At 46.2% G+C, this 23449-nt stretch overlaps 1 protein-coding gene across 2 annotated transcripts in view; it reads left to right on the plus strand.

Moving 5' to 3' along the window:
* Positions 1 to 575: 575 nt before the first annotated feature.
* bcl11aa (BCL11 transcription factor A a) overlaps positions 576 to 23449 on the plus strand; it is a 54074-nt gene continuing 31200 nt past the window's right edge. Inside the window, exons 1-3 of one of the 2 annotated variants that reach the window (XM_078288574.1) lie at positions 576 to 743; positions 5543 to 5579; positions 5691 to 6028. In XM_078288574.1, the coding sequence (XP_078144700.1) occupies positions 689 to 743; positions 5543 to 5579; positions 5691 to 6028 (430 nt within the window). In that variant the 5' untranslated portion in view covers positions 576 to 688. Of the gene's footprint in view, positions 744 to 5542; positions 6029 to 23449 lie in introns of both variants that reach the window. The other variant, XM_078288573.1, reaches the window with a different exon arrangement.

A 23449-nucleotide genomic window follows, 5' to 3' on the forward strand; every position in this document is an offset into this window, starting at 1 on the left:
TCTCTCTCTCTCTCTCTCTCTCACACACACTCTCTCACACACTCCTCCCTCCCTCCAAGTGCCTCTTGTCCGGCCCCCCTGATCTCTGTGTCCATTGGCTTCCACCCGGTCTATTTCTCATGTCCAGCCCCCCCCCCCCCCCCGTTCTCTCTCTCTCTCTCTCTAATGACCGTCCATTGGTGTTGTTATTGCGCGTCCCGTCCGTCCCTCCTCCCACTCCCACTCCCACTCGGGCGCTTCGGCCCTGCCCATGTTTTTGTATGTCGGGTGTCCGTCCATCGCCTGACGTTCAAGTTCGCCGGGAACGTCACGTCCGTGCACTTGAACTTGCAGCTCAGAGGGGGGGGAGGAGGAGGAGGAGGGGGGGGAGGGTGAGGGGAGGGGGGGGGGCTTTTGCCATTTTTTCCATCTCTCTCCCCTCTCTCTCTCTCTCCATCCACCTCTCTCTCTCTCTCTCTCTCTCTCTTTTTTCTCCGCTCTCCTTTCTCAAAAAAGCCATGACGGCGATCCCGCGATCCATCTTCGCCTCCGCGCCATCTTTGTATTATTTCTAATTTATTATTTTTTTTGGATGTCAAAGGCGTTGGATGAAGATATTTTTTTGCCCCTCCGGAGTCTCCTCTCTAACCCCGGCTCTCCCCGATGTGATCCGCGCTGAACGCCGCCGCCGCCGCCGCCGCCAGCCACCATGTCTCGCCGCAAGCAAGGCAAACCCCAGCACTTAAGCAAACGGGATTTTTCGCGTAAGTAGAGATGAAAAAATTGTCATTTGTGGGGCCCCCCTTTTTACTCCACTCAGGAAGGAAACCAAGCAGCGGGACAGGAGCTTGTGGACACCGGACGCACCGCTCGGACCCGCGGTCAACTGGACCTAACAGCGTGGCGAGAAAGTGCGACACCTCCGTGCGTAAAAGCCGCTCGGAGCGGAGAGCCCCGACGGCCCGAAAGAGAGAAAAAGTTTTGTGTGTAGATCATATATCCCGGTATTGTTTCTCTGTGAAAAACGGGGAAGTTGCACGGCGAGAATGGGCATTTTAGAGGCTGTTAAGATGCACTCCGCTCTGGCTCCGGTGCCCCCCTCCTCTCTCTCTCTCTCCCCGGTCGCTCCGGTCAGTGGAAACGCACAGGGCTCCGGTGTAGGAGAGCGCGTCCTCTCCGCGGAGCTTTTTTGTGGAGAAATTACAGCCCCCCGGAATATTTTTTTTGCGTGTATCCACATTGCTGTCTGATAGTCTGCAGGCAGGTTTCATCTCCTCTCTCCCTCGTCCTCTTTTTGGATTATTTTCAACAAAAAAAAAAAAAAAAAAAGAAAAAAACTTGGAGGTGGATTTTTTGGATCGGGGGGGATATCTCGTGTCCGACTGTTTACAAGTGTGTAGCAGCTCCGCAATAGAGACAATCCAAATCGATTTATTTTACACACTTTTTGTAAAATCCAATTCCCCTAATAGAGAGGGTTGCTATTGATGTTTATTTCACACGAGTAGGTCTCTTTCTGACACAGACAGCAGAGCTTCTGCAGCCCAGACTTAGAAACACAAGCCTACCGACACAGCAACAGGACAACCGCCTATCTAGTCTTTTTTCCCCCCTCTCTCCATTTTTTCCACAAATTTGGACCATATCGCAAACTTAAGCGTATAATGCTGCCCCGTACAGCTAAGGTAAGACAAAAAAAAAAAAAAATCAAGTCATTGGTGTGTTACAGCTGTGTCATCGGCGTGTGGAGGAAAAAGGCGACAAGCGATTCCAACAATGTCAAGTTAGAAACCAGTAAGAAAGCGTCTATTTTTACGCACCGGCGCTTATTTCCTCAACCGAGCCTTATAGCCTATTCTTCGGCGGTGTTCGCATGGAGATATAGGCGCACTGCCCGTAATGCTGTGTGTGTTGTGAGACAGCGGTGTTTTGAAACTGCGGGGGTCGATCCGGCTGGCAAAAGTGGCGTTATCGCCCGCTGCCATGTGCATGTGCGCTCCGGTCCCCGGCCAGGCGTCCAGGCGGCTGTCCGAGGTGGAGGTGGCGCGGACGGGAAGATAGGGGAGATATTGTTTTTTTTAGGGGTGGGGGGGCATCTTTACATATCAGTGCATGCTTGTGTTTCGGTATGTCGGCTGAGCTGGCTGAGCTGTATAGCTGTTTGGTTGAATAGAGTGTGTGCATGGCCCGGCTAGGTGAGAGCGCAGTCCCATGGCCAAGTGCCGTCGCTAGGAGGCAGACCACGATCAGAAAAAACGGCCCGCTGAACTTGAACCTGATCAGTTTCACCGCCCCCCCCCCCCCTCCCCTCCCCTCTCTCTATCTATCGACATAGGCTACTATTTGACGATCTCTTTAGAATAAAAGGGAGAATATGCAAGACATGGGGAGGGGGGGAGGAGGAGGAGGAGGGGAGGGGGAGGATGGGGAGCCCCCCCTCCACTGCAACTCCTCTTCATCGCCTCAAACACCACTGTTTCTTCTTTTCGACCCCCCCCCCCGCCCCCCCCACAAACACACACACATTTCATTTTTGGAGCACATTTTTAAATACATGCAGGCTGCAATCTGAGTATGCAGCCACTGTAACGTGCCTGCAGACCTCGCCTTTTTTTTTTTTACCCCCCAAACATCCCCACCACACACACACACACACACACACACACACACACACAGTGGAGGTCCGAGCGTTTTCATTTCTTTTTGCATCAATATCCAGATTCACCTTTTGTAACTAATGCAACTCAGATTTCGGCCTAAAACTGCTGTAGTGCTCAAGTGGAAATCTATTCCTGATTATTTCCCTCTGCGCGCCGTTCATCTGTCTTTTTATTAATTTTGAGTTTTTACAATTCTATATCTGAGGCCTATTTTATATAATATACAGTATGCCCCCGTATTTGCCTATGGACAGCATATATGAGGTGATTAAGGTGGAATTAAGTAGTAAAATGTAACGAGATTCAACAGACGTACAGATTGTGTTTGTTTCCCTTTGCGTTTGTAGACAAAACTGCATTTTCTTTCTCCGGATTAAATCATATTCCCAGTCATTTCCATACGCCTGGACGCATGGATGTACCTACATTACATTTACATTTACAGCAGCGTATTTGGGGCAGAAAGCCACTAAGTCCCACAACCTAGTTTTCTTACGTTTCACCCCCCACTATTTTTAGATTCAGGAATAATATTCAACCCCACAACTTTGGGAAAGGAATGTCTAATTTACCGCTCGCGTTTTCATGCGATATATACTCTTCTTTAGTTTAGGGAAACGCGATATCATTCCCCCCTCTGCGTGTTTTGATAATGTAAATGTGGTGTGCAGATACACTATCCTCTCCTCTTGTCCTCCCTCTCTCTCTCTCTCTCTCTCTCTCTCTCTCTCTCTCTCTCTCTCTCTCCCTCCATCCATTTCACCCAGTTAACACTGATCAGTTTTCCATTTGAAAAGAGGAAACAGGTAGATACAAATAAGTGATTGGCGTTTTCTTTTGATTGCGTTGAAATGCGTGCGTGCAGATGTTGGGACCTAGTTTTTATCTGTTTTTTTTTTGTTCGTTTTTTTGTTTTCTCTCTCTCCCTCCCTCCACCTCCCGTTAAATCCAACAAAGGTTTTTTTTTTCTCCACCCCGGATATCCACTCTTGAGTTCAAGTTTGGAGGTGAGGGGCTTATGCAGCTTTCATTAGATTTTTTATTTTTTATCCCGTGAATTTAATGCCCCCGGGGGCTGTTGTTGTGTAACGGCGGGGCCCGTTGTGTTGCTTGACCTGAAGTTAAATGAAAGAGAGAAGGAGAGAGGAGAGAGAGAGAGAGAGAGAGAGAGAGAGAGAGAGAGAGAGAGAGAGAGAGAGAGAGAGAGAGGAGGGTAGGATTGTTGATGGTGGGGTAGGAGTGAAGGAGAGAGAGAGAGAGAGAGAGAGATAGAGAGAGAGGGTGGTAGTAGCAGTAGAAGCCGGGAGAATTTATCACGTTATATCTCCTCTCCATGTCCCAGTTTGCGCACAGATGTCGCGCAAGGATTGCGGGCGGTTCAGATGATATTTCCTTGTGGCGCACTGGGGAGCTAGTCCACATTCAGAGCCCCACTCTCTCTATCTCTCTCTCTCTCTCTCTCTCTCTCTCTCTCTCTCTCTTTCTGTCTGCCTCCACTACTTACTTGGATGGACTTGGAGCAAATGTAACCTCCACTCACACACACACACACACACACACACATAGAAAAACACACACTCATGCATGCATTCACACACACACACACACACACACACACACACACACACACACACACACTCATGCATTCACTCACACACGCACGCACACACACCCACACACACACACTCACAGGAACCCTATCCCTTTTTATCAGACAAAATCTGTACCAATCACCCAGACAGTGAAAATTAAAATCTATTTTTTGATTCTCAGTGGTTTTAGGTTCATTAAAATGTGAAATTGGCGGCTGAGTAAAGAAGGTCAACATGCATCAGGCGGCTACCAGAGAGTCAGACTCTTCACCTTGGACTGGAAGATTTTTTTAAAAAGAGGGACACTGACTGAACCATGTCCTCCTCTCCACATGTGTGGATCACCGCTGGTGGGACGGTCCAGGCCTCGACAAAAGGCTTCTTAAAAAGTAGCAGGGGCGTTAATCCGGCCTTCCGGGGGCGAGGAATTTGGGGGTTTCGGGGGGCGATTTCCCCCGCTATCGAAGAACTAGAAGTCACACACACACACACCGAGGGAAGAGTTTTCCCTTCAGCCCGACACACACTCTCGCTGCCGCCCGCCTTCCCCCGCACATGTGTCGGACACGTTTGTGACAGTTCCCACCCCCCCACCCCCACCCCTGCGCTGATTACAGGAACAAAACCTATACAAGCCAGATATCAAGTGACACTCACCCACATGTCATTATCTTCTTTGCGAATGCTGTATTTTGCGTAATTTTTCGTTCCAGGATTCCCCTCTCATTGGCAGTGAAATTGTTATCTTTGAGCTCTCGCGACGACTTCCAAGATATTATTTCCCACCATTTATTCCCATCGTTTTTGCGAATCCGCTGTAATCATTTTTCATGCGTTTCTATCATCACAAGGCGCCGTTTTCTCACCCCCCCTTATTATCTGTCCCACATGTTACAGGCTTTCATTTAGCATTGTCATTTTAACTCCCGGTCCCCTAAGTGCAGAGGCGATGCTGCTGACAGGCGGCTAAGTGGACACAACTGGGATGTGTTTGAGTGTCTTAGGGTTAGGTGCAGTGTTTTCTCAGTGACACTTCCCCGGCCGTCCATTCCCACAAAGGCCAGTATCGATAGCTGCAGATGACAAGGGGAGGAAAAAACACTATACAAACATGTGGCTTTTTCTGCTGAGAGTAAGCGTCGCCTTCTAATTTCCTCTCTTTTTTTTTGCTTCTTCTTCTTCTCCGCTCGCTCTCCCTCATTCTTCCCTCCCTCCCTCCCCCTGTCTTCTCCCTGTTTCTCTACCCCTTCCCTCCCCCCCCCTCTCCCTCCTCCACCCCTCCACCCCTCCACACCTCCGCCCCGCCAGCAGCCGAGCCCCTCTCCACGGCCGTCGTCTCGTCGGAGGAGCTGTCGGAGCGCTGCTCGGAGCACTCGGAGGAGAGCGGCAGCCTCAACGGGCACCACCTGGGCCCCGGCCCCGGCCCCGGCCCCGGCGCGCCCGCGGGCCGTCTCGCCCGGCCGGGCCACGACGCCCTCCACCCCTCCTCGCTGGAGCAGGATCTGCTGACCTGCGGCCAGTGCCAGGCCACCTTCCCCCTGGCGGACATCCTGCTCTTCATCGAGCACAAGCGGAAGCGATGCCACGGGCCGCCCTGCCTGGCCGGCGCCGTGGGCCGGGGCCTGGACAAGCCCCCCTCGCCCTCCCCCGGCCTGGCCCTCACCCCGTCGCCGGCCCTGGGTGCCCTGCGCAGCCGGAGGCCCGTGGAGGTGGGCGTCCAGGCCACGCTGGCCGACGACGACGACGACCGGCTCTCGTCGCACCGGGGGATTTGCCCCAAGCAGGAGCACGTCCCAGGTAACGACGCCTCGGTCTGGACCGCGGGGGGTGTTTTGAATTACCCAAACAAAAAAAAAAGAAATGGAGCAACGGCTCTATTGAGGTGGTGATGGGCGAGATAGTGTTCCTGCAGGCTGTGATTATGCCTGCGTATCGGTTTGTGTGTGGGTGAGCAGAGTGAAAACAGGCACATCCCGGTCTGAACCAGGACCGGACAGAACACGAAACATAGAAGAAGAGCAGAGTCGGCACACTTTGACACCTAAACATGTGATGCTTTGAGCTCAGTGCTTTTCATCAGAGGACGAAGTGTATAGAGTTCAGAACATCAGTGTTAATAAATGTAGAAGCAGCTTTCAGTGTGACTCTACTCTTCTTCTATGCGTGTGAAAATCGGCACAACTGCGTCGAGACGGGTGTGTGCATCGCCCTGGAGGGTTTTTACATTTGTGGGTGTGTGTGTTTGCGCTGATCAGGTCTTGCTTTCAAAGCTTTGGCACGGGGATGCCACTCCACTCGAGTGTGTGTGTGTGTGTGTGTGCGTGCGTGTGTGTGTGTGTCACGGTATGACAAGACGATAGGGCCGGTCTAGTCTGGAAGTCTAGCCTACATGTTGTCTACGAAAAACGCTCCACCCAAACCTCGCGGGGGCTGGAGGAGAGGGACGCACACACACGCACACGCCAATCCTCGTTAAAGCGAGGCGTTTGATTGGCTGAGACGGCGGCGGAGGGGGGGAGGGAGGGAGGAGGGGGTTTATCAGACAAACCACAACAGAGGGGGACGTCACAGGTGGGGAGGAAACCCGAGAGAATACGCCTCTGTTCTCTTTTACAGCTGACACAAAAGCACACACACTGGTTTGATTTATGATGCGGTGGCTTTCTCTCTCTCTCTCTCGCTCTCTTGTCTGTGTATGTGTGTGTGTGTGTATGTGTGTGTGTGTGAATAGTCTTCTGTTTCTACCGACGAGTGTTTTCAATACGGAGGGCCGAGTTGGAGATCTGTGTGGTGTGTGTGTGTGTGTGTAGGGCAGCGTAACTGATCTTGTCCACCCAAGTCTGACCAATTGTCGCGCTGACCCAGCGGATTCCACGCAGAAAGTGTGTATACGTGTGTGTGTGTGTGTGTGTGTGTGTGGAGGTACGTGCGTTCTCCCAGTTTTCCCAGTGGCAAAGAGACACGGGTGACCTTGACTTTGTGGTGCCACTGGTCATTTTTGTCAGCGCACTAAATAGGGCGTGGGTGTGTGTGTGTGTGTGTGTGGCAGGACTCTACCCACCAAACTGTGTGTGTGTGTGTGTGTGTGTGTGTGAACGTTACTTTCACGTTTGTGACTTTTCAGTCTGGGGAGTAACTGCAGCCTCTTCCTGGGATTGGGTGCGCAGAATGTGTGTGTGTGTTCTTGCATAACGTGTGTGTGTGTGTGTGTGTGTGTGTGTGCCTCTCTCATGTGGCCCTAGCAGATGTGTCCTGCTCTCGGTGTGGTTTACCCCCCTTCTCCCCTCCGCTGCCACATCTTACCCAACTAAATGCGGCCCTGCTTTCTATCACTCTCTCTCTTTCTTTCTCTCTCTCTCTCTCTCTCTCTCTACCCCCCTTCATCCCCACATTTCCCTGACATTCCTCCCTCTCTCTCTCTCTCTCTCTCTCACTTCCCGATCGCCGCGCGAAATGACCCAAAGTTTCGGAGGCGAAACGCATCATTTTTCCTCCCCGATTTCGCTCTCCTCCTTCTTCCTCTCCCTCTCTCTTCCCTCTTCCCTCTCTCCTCTCCTCTCCCACTGCAATAAGCGAACGAGAGGCGAGCGGAGAGGAAAAAGCCCGTTTTAGTTTTGCTCGTGGAGGGAAAGTCGTTTATTTAAAGCGTCTTAACACCACTAATTATTTGTTGCAGCGTCGGTTTTTTTTTTTTTTCTGTGCATTTTAATTAGCAGTAGTTTTTAGTGGCGGGCTGCCTGTACTAAATTAGCCGTTACAGAGAGAGAGAGAGAGAGAGAGAGAGAGAGAGAGAGAGAAATAAAGCAGAGGAAAACACAAAAGCAAAACACACACTTTATCACTTTGCTCGTTGACTGCAGCTCAAGAATGGTGTCGGAGTAAATGTTGCTGTTTGTTGCAGTTAATTTCCTATTTTGTCCCGTTGCGTGCGCATGTGTGTGTGTATGTGTGTGTGTGTGTATGTGTGTGTGTGTGTGTGTGTGTGGGTGTGTGTGTGCGGCAGACTAAGCTGTCGAAGGCGCCGCTTGCCGCTTCTCGTAATTGATTGCGGAAAAAATTTACAGTTGCGGGAAGCGGAAGTGGGCGAGATCGCTGTCAATCAGGCTGCGTTTGACCTCTGACCTTTGATTTTCCCTCGCTGGCAAGACGGATCTATCTACTGTATGTCAGCTGGAAGGAGTTAGAGTGTGTGTGTGTGTGTGTGTGTGTGCGTGTGTGTGTGTGTGTGTGAGAGAGAGAGAGGGGGGGGTGGAAGACAATGAGGCAGGGAGAATTTTTTTTGTTTTCTTGTTTTTTTTTTTTTTTTGTGAAAACCTGCTTGTGTCTCTGCAGCGGCCATACATTTCCACACTCCACACACACACACACACACACACTCGCAGACACTCAGCAGCTAAACTGGGTTATTAGACCGATTTACATCATAATGCAGGCGTCTGGTGGCTTGAATAGCGTTGTGTGTGGGAACGTCTTGGTAGGAACAGCTGTACACTCAGACGAAAGAGGAGAAAACGGCGTTATATATATCCATAGAATTTTAGCTCCGCTTTTAAAAAATAAAAGCCCTTTTCACTGTCTGTGCAAGATTCAAAATCACATCAGGAATTAGTCATACTAATTATATTTCACCCCCTTTAATTGACAGTTTGTGTCTCTTAAACCCCACTGGACACACACCAGCGAAAAAAAGCCAAAACAACACACACCACTCACATACCTCACATGGTGAAATTATGCAATGTATTTACTCTGATAGCTGATAATTAAAGGCAGTATTTCCATAGCCGACCCCTTTCATCCCAACTGACCCCAAACTGTCACAGTGAAGTAAATATGCAGCAAAAAAAAAAAAAAAAGAGCACAAAAATCTGCTGGAATTTCAACCGTGATTAAAGCAGTTAAAAGCGTTCTTAGTGACAAAAGGAGGAGGCGTGGGAGGAATGTGTGTGTGTGTGTGTGTGTGTGTGTGTTTTGGAAATGGCTGGCTGGGTATTACAGTGCATCTCCAATACAAACTTTCTAGTTTTCCATTGACCTCTTCTTGGTTTTTAGATACAGTGAATAAAGGCTGTGCTCAGTCGGGGATGATTGTAAGATCTCAAAACCGCCAAATACAATTAAAAAATCTATTATATTTTCAGAAAATAATTCATTTATGCTCTTTTTTCCCCTTAACATACCCTATTTTTATTTAACTTACAGCAGTTTGATACTACTAACTAAGCTGTATACTATATATTCATCTCATAAAGATTTTCTATCAGCCAACTCTATCCTCTATTAGAACTCTATTAGACTCTACTGAATCTGTAGGGATTTTAGACAGTATTTTACACTAAAATTATTATCCAAACTCAGTTTAAAATCATCCTCTTTGCTTTTCTTTTCCTGGGATTTGCTGGTAATATTGTAATAATATTTTAATCTGACTTTTTTTTTTTGGGGCAAAATACTCATGCTCTCTCTTCAGGATTCCACAATTTTTCTGGTTCCTCTTCTAATGACAATTCCTATTTCCCTGCCTTTATCTCTGCACATGTGGCTTGTTTTTTTATGTGTTCTCCATCTATAAGTGCGAGTCGCGCTGCTTGTTGTAGCGGCTCAGTAATACCTGTGTATCTGCTTATGGTTGGAGTGCTATAGTGCTGTTCTCGCCGCTGTGGAGCTCAGGAGAACACAAAGCGCCGGCCTTGTGCTGGAACGCTGCTATTTACATATCAAACAGCTCCGGCGGAGGAGAGGGAAGACATTACCTGCGTGTGTGTGTGTGTGTGTGAGCAAGTACTGTACGGGCAAAATGCGGATCAGTGATGCAAAAGGCAAGCATACCCACCCGCCCACACACACACATGCACACACACACGGTTGTGCTCTCTCTCTTGCCCATTTATTCTATTAATCCCTGACTGAGATGAAAATTCTGATTATAATCCCTGAGGCGGCCCTCATTCAGAAACAGCATCGCTAATGTCTCCGAAGAGTGGGGTTTGTGTGTGTGTGTGTGTGTGTAGGTGTGTAGGTGTGTGTGTGTGTGTGCACGCCCACACCAATGTTTGTAAAAATTTCAGTTTAAAAAATTGAATTGAAAATGAATTCTTTGTGGATTATTGTGAAATAATATACTATTTCTGTCCAGTTCTGTCAATTGAATTCAATTGATTTCTAATTGGCAAGACTCAAGCATAAGGAAATGAATCCTTTTCTCTATGGAAATTCACTGATAATATGTGGGTTAGTGACTTGATATTGATATAAAGCCAGTATAAAAACTGATTAATCTGTCTATTATTGACCGATATTGGTTGATAAGCTTTTATATTGGCCTTTTATCAGATCATTAACAGGATATTATCAGTGCTTGTACATGATGATAAATCCATAGAGAACATAGTTTTCATTCTAATTCAGCAGGGAAATTGATAATTCATATTGATCATTTTGCTCCCTATAAATATCAACATTGGTATGAGATATAAAAAAAATTAAAAAAAATTCATTCATAGTGGTCAGGCCATTTAGGAGCCATCCTGGCTTGCAGCCTTGTAACATGAGTATTGTTAGTCTATGATCTAGCGATTAGCAATTAGCTTATCATCGCTGGCTAATGCTGCCCACCTCAATACACATTAGTGCATTTTTAACACCCATTCATTCTCTGGCTCACTGTCAGATCTCTCTCTCTCTCTCTCTCTCTCTTCCTCAATCTCCTTTCTATTCTCGATCTATCTCCCACTCTTCCCCTCCCTCCCTCCCTCCCTCCCTCTTTTTTCTCATTTCGGTCCGTCCCTCTGTCTCTCTCTCTCTGCAACATTAACAGTCGATGCAAATCCGGGACAGCCAATTGATACTGAATCAATTACAGTGTGTTTGGTGTGTGTGTGTGTGTGTGTGTGTGTGTGTGTGTGTGTGTGTGTGTCCTATACGCCGTAGCAGCAGCACACACCCCGGCATGCCTACAAAGAGATTTCACACACTGGGCTGCCATTACTAATCTATTGTTGCTCTCTCTCTCTCTCTCTTTCTGCACTCTATTTTTTTTTGGTGAAGATTGTAGTTTAGTGGACTGAAGTGCAGCAGTTTGAACTCATGCATGGTCCCCCCCCACCCCCCCATTTTGAATGTAAACATCCTCCCTGTGTGCAGAAAGCAGCATGGCAGCCGCAGCAGCAACACAGCAATGCACTCGTATGATTGGAAAAGCTAATAATCTGTCGCCAAGGCCAGTGCGCTGTATTGTGTATTGTATCCAGTATGGCAGCACACACACACACATACACACACACACACACACACGCACACGCTGCATATTGAGTGGACTGTTGACTGGTGTCTCTCTCTGTTAATGTGTGGGTGTGTGTTTGCGGAGCGTGTCGGCGATGCAGACGGACAAAAAAAAAAAAAAGAAAAAGAAAAAACGTGGAATTCGCTGCCGACAAATTTTGTGGTAGTAAAATATGGTTCGGAAATGATTGCTTCTGGCAATTTGTAAACATCTTATTGTAAACACCTTATTTATTTATTTTTCCGGTTAAAATGAGTATTTCAGAGGAATTTTTAAGGCTGACATTCTTCAGAAAGTTGCTTTTTCTCTTCCTGTGAGGCGGCTTGCGCTGGGAGCCTGTTGATTTATCCTTTATCCTGTTTGGTAATGCTCAGAGTGCACACACACACACACACACACACACACACACCCAACCCTGCATTGGCCTTTATTTTGATGCAGTTACATAAGATGGTATTAGCATCGCTTTGACACCAGCATTGTATTACTAACCAAATCAATTCTATGGCAAGTGGAGGACTTTGGTTTCAAACCATTTGCTGTTCTAAACGCCCGGTGTCTGGTAGCTCTTTCCCGGGAAAAATCCTCTGCCATACAGGAAGTGATGCGTTTTACATTTCCGGTTTGTTCGGAATAAACAGAAGAAGAACCGGGTAGTTGGCGTGAGCGGCGATAGCCACCGTGGCTGAACAGACAAAGTCCAAAAACTCAAACGTCATCAAGAGAACATCCAAGGAAAAATAAGTCCCGCCCACACGGGTTTGATTGACAGGCGATGTCTGGGAAGTGCAGTGCAGAAACACCGCAGCGACGGAGACGGAGACTAACTCACAAAACAAGGCTCTCACAGATTACCGTGAGATTTCGACGGCAAAGCGTTTGAAAACAGTGACAGCGGCGGAAACGCAGCCACGGCGTTCGGCTCCCCCCCGCTGCAGTATTTCCAGCGGTGACAGTGTTTCGGTGCAGTGTGACGTCAAGCCGGCTACTGCACACGCTCAGTGATGGAGTATTGTTTATTGATCTGGCTTTTTGTGTTTATGTGTCGGTGAGGGATTCGACATGCACGCTACATTTACTCCTTTGTGGCGAGAGGGAAAGCTGCTGTTTTTGGCTCACTTGCTGCTCCCTCTCCCTGTGTGTGTGTGTGTGTTGTGTGTGTGTGTCCGCATGCCGGTGCACACACACACACACACACACACCGCTCGGTCTGCACATGTATCTCAGCTCTCTTATTATGTTGGAGGCAGTGGAAGGCCTGTTCATAAAACTGTTTATACACTACAAAGCTTATTTATATAGGCCACTGGATTACAGACTGGCTCTATACACACACACACACACACACACACACACACACACTCAGACCTCACCGGCGAGTTTTGCTCGGTTCTGCACAGTGGTGTGTTTGTATGTGTGTGTTTGTGCTTATTTGTCAGTGCTTGCCTTTGTATCTTTGTACCTTTATGCATGTGTGTGTGTGTGTGTGTGTGTGTGTGTGTGCATGTGTGTGTGGGTGTTCAGTAGGGGCATGAGTGAACATGAAAGGTTGTGTGTGTGTGTGTGTGTGTGTGTGTGTGTGTGTGTGTGTGAGTTGGCAGTGTGGCTGTAGGACATCCCCTGGCAAACTGTGCCAGGGCTGAGCTGGCAATGACTGAGTGGCCAGTGTGTGTGTGTGTGTGTGTGTGTGTGTGTGTGTGTGTGTGTGTGTGACGTGTGTGTGTGGAGGGGCCTGGCTCCTTGCTGGGGTTTCATGTTCCCCATTTGGCTGAACTACTACTACAACTACAGCAAAGCAGCACTGCCTTAGGGGAGTGTGGCTGCACACACACACACACACACACACACTCCAACACACACACACACACACACACACACACACACACACTGCCACCCTGTAATTGTGTGTGTTGATCAGTGCAGCACATATGCAGCCATAGCCGTACATTAGTGGGTCTAATCTTTGACTTTTGGCACTGTAAATGTATTTCTGTGTGTTTGTTTGATTCAGTCAGAAACTCTGCTGCGTTTTTCCCTTCTTCCCAGCAAATTTGCAGCGTGTTTAGTGCAAAATAAAGCGGAATTCATCCTCAAACAGAATAACATATAACTCCTATGATCTCCGACAGTGCATTCGATAGTTCTGAAGATGCACGACTCGCTGCAAAAAGCCAAAAAGCCAAAAAGCCAAGCCCCCCAATGGTGTTTTTTACATTTTGTTTTTTTTTGCTGACGCTCTTATCCAGACTGACTTGCAACAGTAGAAAGAGCTTCAATTCCTAGACCATCCAGAAGTTACAAGCAACCAAAAATAAAGAGGTCAAAGGTCAGGGACTTAACCTTACAGTCTTTCTGTGGCTATAGACAGATCATGTAACGAACCTCAGTTTAAAAAAAATCTTAAATCTGTACGTTTTGTTATCTTTTGAGAAGCTATATTCGTGACATGAAGATGTGTTTCATGTCTCTCTCTCTCTCTCTCTCTCTCTCTCTTTGAGTGTGTGTGAGTGTGTGCGTGAATAAGCAGCCCAGCCCTCTTATCGGTGTATCAAGTAGGGTTAGACCAGTACATCGGGCCCACATTGGCCTTTTATTAAAAATCAGATCGGACAGATTCCACACAAGTACGCATGAATATTATTATGACTATCATCCTGGGTTTGAATGGAGAGTTTCAGTGTCTAAATGCTGTTTCAGAGGCTTTTCCACCCTGAGAAGAACACAATACTTGGAATCATTTTAAAATTGAAATATTATGAATACTGACTATGTATCACAATATCACTTGCAATCGGCAGCTTTAACCCAAAAATATCAGTAAATATCAGAAAAATCAGTCAAACGTTAGCTGATCAAACTTCAGATGTCGAGGAATACACTGTTTTATCACGCCTTTAAAAATCACACACACACACACACACACACACACACACACATATGTAAAGGACTCCCCCACCACCACCAGCAGCACCCGAGTCTTCCCGATAATTTGCGGAGGCTCATTTGAATTTTAAGCGCTACTTTAATCTTCAAAGCTCAAATGGCTTTATGAATATGCATGCAGTGGGCAGACTTTAGTTCATTACCTAGTTGTAAATTCTAATGACCATTAGGTCCTCACAGTAATTGCCAATTGTTTTGCATTTTTGATTGGCCTATTACCATGCGCATTCGCGGCGCACATCAGCTACGCTTGTCAGAGCCGGCGTGTCAAGGGGTGTGTGTGTGTGTGTGTGAGATAACTCTGTGTGTGTGTGTGTGTGTTGAAAAACCCTGGGAGCTTGCTTGTGTTTTAGGCAGAATGGCTAATATAAATGAAAGTTGCATTTTTTTTTTTTTTTTTTTTTAATTGCCTGAAGATTGAGAGTCGAGCCAGAGATTGGACATATTTAATTTACATGATGTCTCGTCTGTTCCCTCATTACATTGCGTGTCACACACACACACACACATACGCACGTGCGCGCAAACACACACACACACACACACGCCGAAAGTATACCCAATGCAAACCATCTGGCTCTATCCTGTACGTGTTGGTCCTGAAATGATAAAATGATTTCGCAGCGCCCATCTCTCTCTCTCTCTCTCTCTCTGTCAATCTATTCTTTCTCACTGTCACCCCCCTTCCTCCCTCCCTCTCTTTTTCTCTTTCTCCTTGAAGAAACAGATGTCAGATACCTCTCTCTCTCTTCTCTCTCTCTCTCTCCTTTTCCCTCTGACTCTCTCTCTCTCTCTGCGCTGCCATTTTGGAGACAGTGATTTGTCTTCCTAAGTGAGTTTCTCTGTAAACATGGACGAAAACTCCTACCAAAAAAAAAGAGAGAAAAGAAAAGAAAAGAGAGGAGAAAATGAATTCCATTGTTCTGTCCACAGCAGAAAAATGCTGTTGTTTCTGCGTTGTGGAGAACATGACTCTTTGGAGAATGTGTGTGTGTGTGTGTGTATGTCGGTTGCCTATTCGCCAAATAGACACCTATGCATGAACACACACCGAGATACATGCATGCGGACTGACACACACACACACACACACAGACATTATCGGTGCATTTTCTTTGTACTGCTAAAAAAAAATGACACCTTTTTTTGTTTTTTTTTGGGGGGGGGGGGCGGGAAGATGAGAGGAAAACGAAGAAAGGAAAGAAGCGAGTCAATAAAATAAATCCATTTTCATCTAATAATGAGGCCGGACAATTAAGTAGAGGAGAACAAAGGCGGAAAAAAAAAGAAAAGAAGAAGAAAAAAAACAACAACAAACAAGAACAACCGATGCACAGGGGCTAATCCTTCTGTTTTCTCCTCCGGTTCCCTTTGTTGCTTCTTCTTCTTTTTTTTTCTTCTTTTCCTCGTCTTTTCACACTCCTTCTCCCCCCCCCCCCCCCCCCCAAACACACACTCTTCCTCTCCCTCTTCCCAGTTTGTGTACAAGCGCTGTGAGGGGAAGACGTGTGAACCTACATAAGCGATGAAAAGGAATTCTTAATTGCCCAGAAATGAGCAATGTTACGAACGGCATGTGTAATGGACGCAACCGGGTGGAAGGAGTGTGTGTGTGTGTGTGTATCAGTGTGTGTGTGTGTGTCTTTGTTAGGGGGCGGTGAGGGGTTGTGCGCTCGTCTCCGGTGGGACTCAAAAAGCCTGTTTCCTGAGGTCTCTTTTAGCTCACACACACACACACACACACACACACACACACCCTATATACCTCTGGCTGCTGTTGCTCACTTCAAAGTTGTTAATATTCAGCTGGGAAACTGTATCCAGAGCACAGCTAAATTATTAAGCGTATGAACTTTTTAGGCAGTAAGATGAACTGATGGGCCACATCTATGAGATCCTCTTCTTCTTTATGTGTGTGTGTGTGTGTGTGTGTGTACATGCCCTCTCCTTCTGCCCCATGCTTGGTCTTTGGCCAAGGGCATGCATAATTGATCCCGTGCCCGCTATCATTTTCTTGATGTAATTGCCCCGGTACGATATGATGAAATCTAATGGATAATTTATCCCTCCAAAATGGATAAAGAACCGATAAAATGGTTCTTAGGCATGTGTTTTTTTTTGTGTTTGTGTGTGTGTGTGTGTGTGTGTGTGTGTGTTAAATTAGTAGCAGGCAAAAATCCACAAAAATTTCAACGGTGTGTGGTCAAAACGAGGGAAAGGAGAGAGACTCCGTTTACAACACACAGCTTGTCATCGCTGGCGGGTACAAAAAACGGCAAAATGAATCTTTATGGCTTCAATTCGCAGTGTATATCATTATAAGTAGTATGAAATAGGTATAAGTTATATGTTTTAGAGGATCAATTCATGCTTTTATGAAAGTAGAACTGATTAGTGATTTCTATTGGTGGTTGTTTGCCTGAAAAGCAGCTTTGTTTTTTAGCTTGACCATTGCATTTTTTTAGTTTTTGTGAAAGGGTTTCATGATGCGTTTAAGGGTCGTCGGATTTTCCTCCACCCGCAGAGGAACCGTGTGATCCAAAACCGGACTTAACGGGGTTTTCTCACACGACAATAATAACATTCAACACTTCATTTCACCTCCTCTTTAATGTGTGCTTAAAAGTAAAGACGTCGCCTATCTTGTTAAATAAATACTGTGTGAAGTGTGAAAGAGACGGTAATTCCTTGAACTCTTGCCCCGCGAAAAATCAGCCCCCGAAAGAAAAGCTGGTCTTTTGTGATGTTTTTCTTTTTTTTTTTTTTTGCAAATACCGGAAAGCGCACCTTCACCTGCTCTTTATGAACTTGGCTTCGTCTCTCTCTCTCTGTCATCCCTCTTTCGCGTTTTCTATCTCCTTTTGTTTTCCCCCGTGCTGCAGTTTTTTCCTTTGGAGGACAGATGTGCTTCAACATGCTTTGGACTGTAGTTAACACTGCTGATCTCTCTCCCCTCTGTCTCTTTCTCTCTCTCTCTCTCTCACACACACACACACACTCTCTCTCTCTCTCTCTCACACACACACACACACACCCACACACTACTTTCTATCTGCTGTATTTTGATAGAAAATACCTTCCTTTTGGCCTTTGTTTGATTTCTGACTTGTTGAAAAGGGTCTGTTCAAAGGTAGGCTTGTCAGGTAACTGTGTGTGTGTGTGTGAGTGTGTGTGCACATGCAACACACCCCGTGCACTGTCTGCAGATAGACAGACAAAAGGAAACACACACACACACACACACACTGTTTATCTTTGCCGTACAAGGGAAATGCAGGCCCCAGTCTGCAATGCTGAGAGAGGTGTTGAGAGAAAGGGGGGATGGGTGGAAAAGAGGAGAGAGAGAGGGAGAGAGAGAAGAGGAGGAGAGGGCATAGGGGTAGAGTGCCCTAGGGGGATAGGGGGGGAGAGAGAGAGAGAGAGAGAGAGAGAGAGAGAGAGAGAGAGAGAGAGAGAGGGGTAGGAAAGGCTGAGTCCTGGCGGTGGCTGTCCATTAACAGATGAACTTGGCCGACGTCCAACTGTTTGATGAGACGGGTGTCATAGGCCTGTGTGTGTGTGTGTGTGTGTGTGTGTGTGAGGGGGGTGGGTGGTGAGGGGGATACACACTTGCACACACACACACATGCTCACGCAATTACACACACACACTATCTTTCCCTCGCTCTGGCTCAGTACATTGACCCACTGTTACCATTCACATAGATCCGTCGCCTCACTCTCTTATTCTCTTTTTTATCTACCTGCACACACACACACACACACACTCTCTCTCTCTCTCTCTCACTCACACACACACACTTCGGCAGGACCAGTTCAGACCGGTTCGTTGGCGTGGTAACAGTGCCATTGAGGGTTATGGGAAAAGAGAAAAAAAAAAAAACACAACAAAAAGTTCAAACACAGAGAAAAGAAAAGACAAAAAAAAAAAAAAAAGAAATATTACGGCAGATTTCCGATAATGCCCCTGACCCGCGGCGCCCTCGACTTCAAGAGAAAGAAAGAGAGATACAGGGAGAACAATTTCTACACAGAGAGAGAAAGAGAGAGAGAGAGAGAGAGAAAGGCAGAAGCAGGAGGAAGTAAAATATACATATTTTTAACCTTTGTGTAACTGTGCTTGTGTAACCGAGTGCGAGTTGACGGTGCCGGAGCACATTGATATTTACAGCAACAGCCTGGGTGAGGAGGTGCAGCGGGGGGGGGGACGGAGGGAGGGTTACACACTTTCTTACAGTAGAGCTACACACTTCGGAGTCGTCGCCGCTGCTGCCGGCCGCCGGGCAGGTTCACTGGGTTTAGTGCCTTGCTCGACAACAGTGGTGCTACTAGTTGATCTGGATCGTGTGAAAAGTAGTTGTGTTTCAACTTGTTTTTGTCGTTTGTAGGACTTTGAAGATGGCGGTTGGTAGTTGTGTTGCTAGTCGTGGCTACAGTCTGCTACTGCTGGCCAATGAGCGGTTCCACTGGGTTTAGTGCAGCGGTCTATCCTTTTCGCAAACATGGCCGACGTATTTCCGCTTTGTCGTTGCAGGGTATAGCTCGGTTCTCACCATTGCCAGCAGTGTTAAAAAGCCAACTTTCTGTCGCCCATAACTCTGTCTGTGATCACTTATTTTGTGTTTCAACGTAATGTATAACACAGCACAGGTGTTGTCACTGACATATCTTTCTGTTACTGTTGTCAAGACGTCTGCAAAACTATAAAAAAGTGATTTGATCGAGGCTCACAAAATGCTAACGGCCCAGAAATTACCGTTAGCCTTGGTTAGCCAGTTAGCATTTTGTGACCCTCGATCAGTGCTCGACAAGTGATTACAGACAGAGTTGGAGGCGACAGAAAGTTCATTTTTTAACATTGCTGGCAATGGTGAGAACTGATCTAGAACACTACACTAGCTGATTTCACTGATTAGCACAACTTCAACCACAGAGGAGGAACTAATCAGTGAAGTCACCTGGTATACTCTGTAGTTGGGACAGAAACCTGCATATACTTGGTTGAATGCCCCTGGTTTAGTGCCTTGCTCAAGGTTACTTTGACAGCAGTTGTTTTTGTACTTGCAGTTCTATACTGTATGTTGATGGCCACTGAATAGATTAGTGCCTTGCTGAAGGGTACCTTGATGGTAGTTGTGTGTGTGCACTTTTGAATCTGTGTTTGATATCTGTGTTTTATTTGCTGAAGCATCTACAGCAAGCTCCGACCTGATGCTTGAGTTTGGGTTTTGTAGAACTAGCTCGTCAGATTTGGGGGTTGAAGTCGGGAATGTGGGCCTGGAGATTCAAACCTGCAACCTTTCAATCACCAGGCCAATTCTCTGTCCTTTAGGCTACTGCTGCCCGTGTGTGTGTGTGTGTTGAACAGTAGAGTATTAGGATGCTGGAAGAAGAGACACAATAAAGTAAAGAGCTTCCCCATTTTAGTTGAGTTGATTTCTTTGATTTATGGTGTATTGGAGGGTTGGACCTGCCATTACTGCAGACTTTGGCTTTGGCACGGACATACTGTACTTACCTTTGAATGCTGTACGATATGGATGTGAGTTTTCTGCCCATACGACAAAGCATGTGCTCTTAATCTCTACTGTGTTGTACAAGACACACTGTCCTATTCTCTCATAATAGGGATCAAAGGTGACTCGTGGAGTGTGGGAGTGGGGTTATTGCAATACGACTGATATTCATTGCTTTATATCGCAATCATAGAGATGATTGCATCGTCTCAAACTGTGCTGTGTTGTTTGCAAAGGCCTTGAGATAGTTAGCAAAATTTAATCATATTCCATAATGAGTTTGCATTCTTGTCAGTAATTGTTTTGTAGGAGTTGTTGTCAAACGGTGTCAAAATGGAGGAAATCTTTATTTTTCAAGACCTAACATCAAGGCCTTAAATATTTGTGTGGAAAGTTTAAAAGAGGCCATGTCCTTATGTTCCAGGTGATCGTAAATGTACTATGGACCAGACGTGTGTGTGTGTGTGTGTGTGTGTGTGTGTGTGTGTGGGTGTACAGGTATGTGTGTGTGTGTGTCCATGTGCATATTTGTGCCAGTACAGTATTGTATAGCCTCCATGTTGAACCTTTGGCCTTGTGGTCAGTGCAAACACAAGTTCTGAGGTTGCATAAGAGTTTCACAACACCAGCATAAAGACATACAGAGCTGCTCATATGCACAGGGTGTATGAAACATTTACATGTCTATGTATGTTTCAGGAATGAGTGGCATTTTGTAACCATGGCAATACACAGTATGTGTGTGTAGGCCTATGTGTATGTGTGTGTGTGAGTACAGGCATAAAGTAATTCTGCTTGGCTGTTTGACATATACATCATATGGTTATGTCATTTACCAAGGGTCAGTGGGTGCATGTGTGTGTGTGAGTGCGTGTGTGTCTGTGTGTGTGTGTGTGTGTGCGCGCCATATGATAGGGCAGGTGGTATGTGGACTTTATGTTTGCAGTATGGGCCTATACAGTACATGCAACATGAACTGGACACTATGACCTGGACCTATAAGGACAGACAGAAAGACTGGATGACAGGCAGAAAGATCAAAGAGAGGGCTTTCAGGCGATGTAACGTGCCCTCTGGCGGCCATGTTGGAGGTCTGGCTGAGAACAGCTTATTGCATTTCTAAACTTAGGACTAGTCTGTCTCAGCAATATAGAATAAGCATGGTTAATTTCTGTGCTGTTTTTGACTGGGAACTGATAATTTCATCACTGATACATCTGACTCATTTGGTGTTTAGATGTCAGTTTGTTAGCTAGCTAACCATCACTGTCTTGTTAACACATCTGTTTTGCACACTAGCTAACGTGCCTCGCTCAAAGCTAGTTGCTAGCATTAGTAATAGTTACATATTTACATTAGTTAATGTGAATATGCAACTACTAGCCAATACTAATGTTAATGCTAATATGCAACTAGTAATGTTAATGTTAATATGAACTGCTTTGCTGAATTAGCTTGCTAGTTGCTAGTTTGTTCAGGTTAACTGAACTCTCAAGCTCTACCTTATCACACTACTTTGCATATAAAGTTACTGAATGGACCAACAGCCACACCGCAACAACCTTTTTCAGGTATCTTTATTTTTATAGCCTGGTTGTTATATTTAGACATTATTTGCACATAGCTTCTTTTGCAATGGACTTCCAAGATGGCGCCACAACTGCAAAGCCTCCGTAGGCAGGGAGGCACACCTGTAATACAAATTTTAAAATCGCGTACATACACACACACACACACACACACACAAACACACATACACGCACACACCCTCAGGCTTGCGAGCGGTGGAACTTACTCTTCCTACCTCTGGCGATACCTCTCCTTAGCCCCCTCCCAGAGGCTGTTTGTGGCAGTATTCGCTGCATTAGAAATGAGAGCTGCTTGGCTCGGAGCGACCATATCGCCTACCTTCTTTTCTCCCTGCGCTCTAATCTTATGTAAACATAGAAATCAGCTCCCAACTCGCTCTGGCAGATGCAGGCCAGCAGCGATGTCCCACTGTGATATTTCCCTCTAAAGCCAGGATTAAAAGTTTGGAGGCGCGGGGCGTTTTGGGGGGAGGGGAGTTTATATACAGAGCTGGGGGGGGAGGCAGTTGTCATCTCTTCAGTATATTTATACCTGAGAGAGCGGGAGGAAGGATTGAACAAAGGTCTTCAGTTAGTTGGAAAGCATCCAGATGGTTTATGTGAATGCGATCTCGCTGAAACAGTTCGCAAGAAATACTCTAAAGACTAGGAAGAATTGTTCAGAAGAAAGTTCTACATTTTTTTTTTTTGCACTCCACCGTCTCATATCATCGAATATAAACCATGTCGCCTAAATCTATTTTTCCATTAATGGGCGGGCGGCAGCGATACGCTTTAAAGCGTCTAGTCTGACGGAAATTCACAAGAAGGAAGAAGAGAAAGGAGAGGGAGGGAGGGAGGGAGAGAGACGTACAAAAAGAGAGACAAAGATAAAGTGGAATAAGAAGGAAAAAAGATATCTAGAGCGTATTGAAAGGAGCATGTTGCGATGCGACCTATGGCAGCCGTGTTCGTGCACGTGTGCGCATGTGTGTGTTTATCTGAGAGACAAAGATAAAGAGGAGGAGAAGAAGTAAGAAACAAGAAAGGAAAAATACCCCAGACAACGTCGAATGAGGCATGTTGTGACGTGACCTGTGTCCGGCTCTGTGTATGCATAAAAGCATCTGTCTTCAAATATGTATTTCGCGTGTATGTGTGTGTGCATGCACGTGTGCATGCATGTGTTTATCTGCGTCCGTGTGTGTCTATGTGTATCTGCGTCCGTGAATGATCTATGGTTTGTGTTTACCATGCCATATTTCGGCCTGGCCCGCCGTCACTAGCGTATGAATGATAAATTGCGATGTCCGTCGGATTCACCCGAGCACCTGTGGTCCCTCGCTCCCCCGGCCGTGTGGCGGGAGAGCAAAAAAAAAAAAAAAAAAAGAGGGAGAGAGAGGAATAAACACAAAATCCCTCGGGGATGTGATTTTGCCTGGGTTTGTTTCAGGATTGCAAGATTTTTTATAAACACGTAACTTCACATGCTAATTTCTGCAAATTTTCCTGTTTTATTTCCTTCCGTTTTTTGGGGCATCCTGATCACACCCTGCTGTCTTTTTCAACCTGTATCTTTTGCAGCTGGTAAAATTGGTTCTGTAAAATTTATTATATGAGTCAGTTTTGATTTTAATATGCGTTTCACATGCTACACAGTAAAATCCCCGGTGCTAATTTAGGCTAACTCTGGGCTGATATTTGATGATTTTATTGAAAATTGGATATCAGCCAGTCAATGTCATCCACCTCTGATATGATGGAGGTTTCTCTGTTTTTTTTTTTTACCCAACAGCTTCAGTGGTGTCAGTCTGTAAAATATGTAATGAAACCATTTCATTAGCATTGCTTTCAATGGAGAGTTTTAGTGTCCATTGATGGTCTAAATTCTGTTTCAGAGGCTTTTCCA

This window comes from Centroberyx gerrardi, chromosome 15 (genome assembly GCF_048128805.1).
Source record: "Centroberyx gerrardi isolate f3 chromosome 15, fCenGer3.hap1.cur.20231027, whole genome shotgun sequence".
Classification (NCBI taxonomy): domain Eukaryota; kingdom Metazoa; phylum Chordata; class Actinopteri; order Beryciformes; family Berycidae; genus Centroberyx; species Centroberyx gerrardi.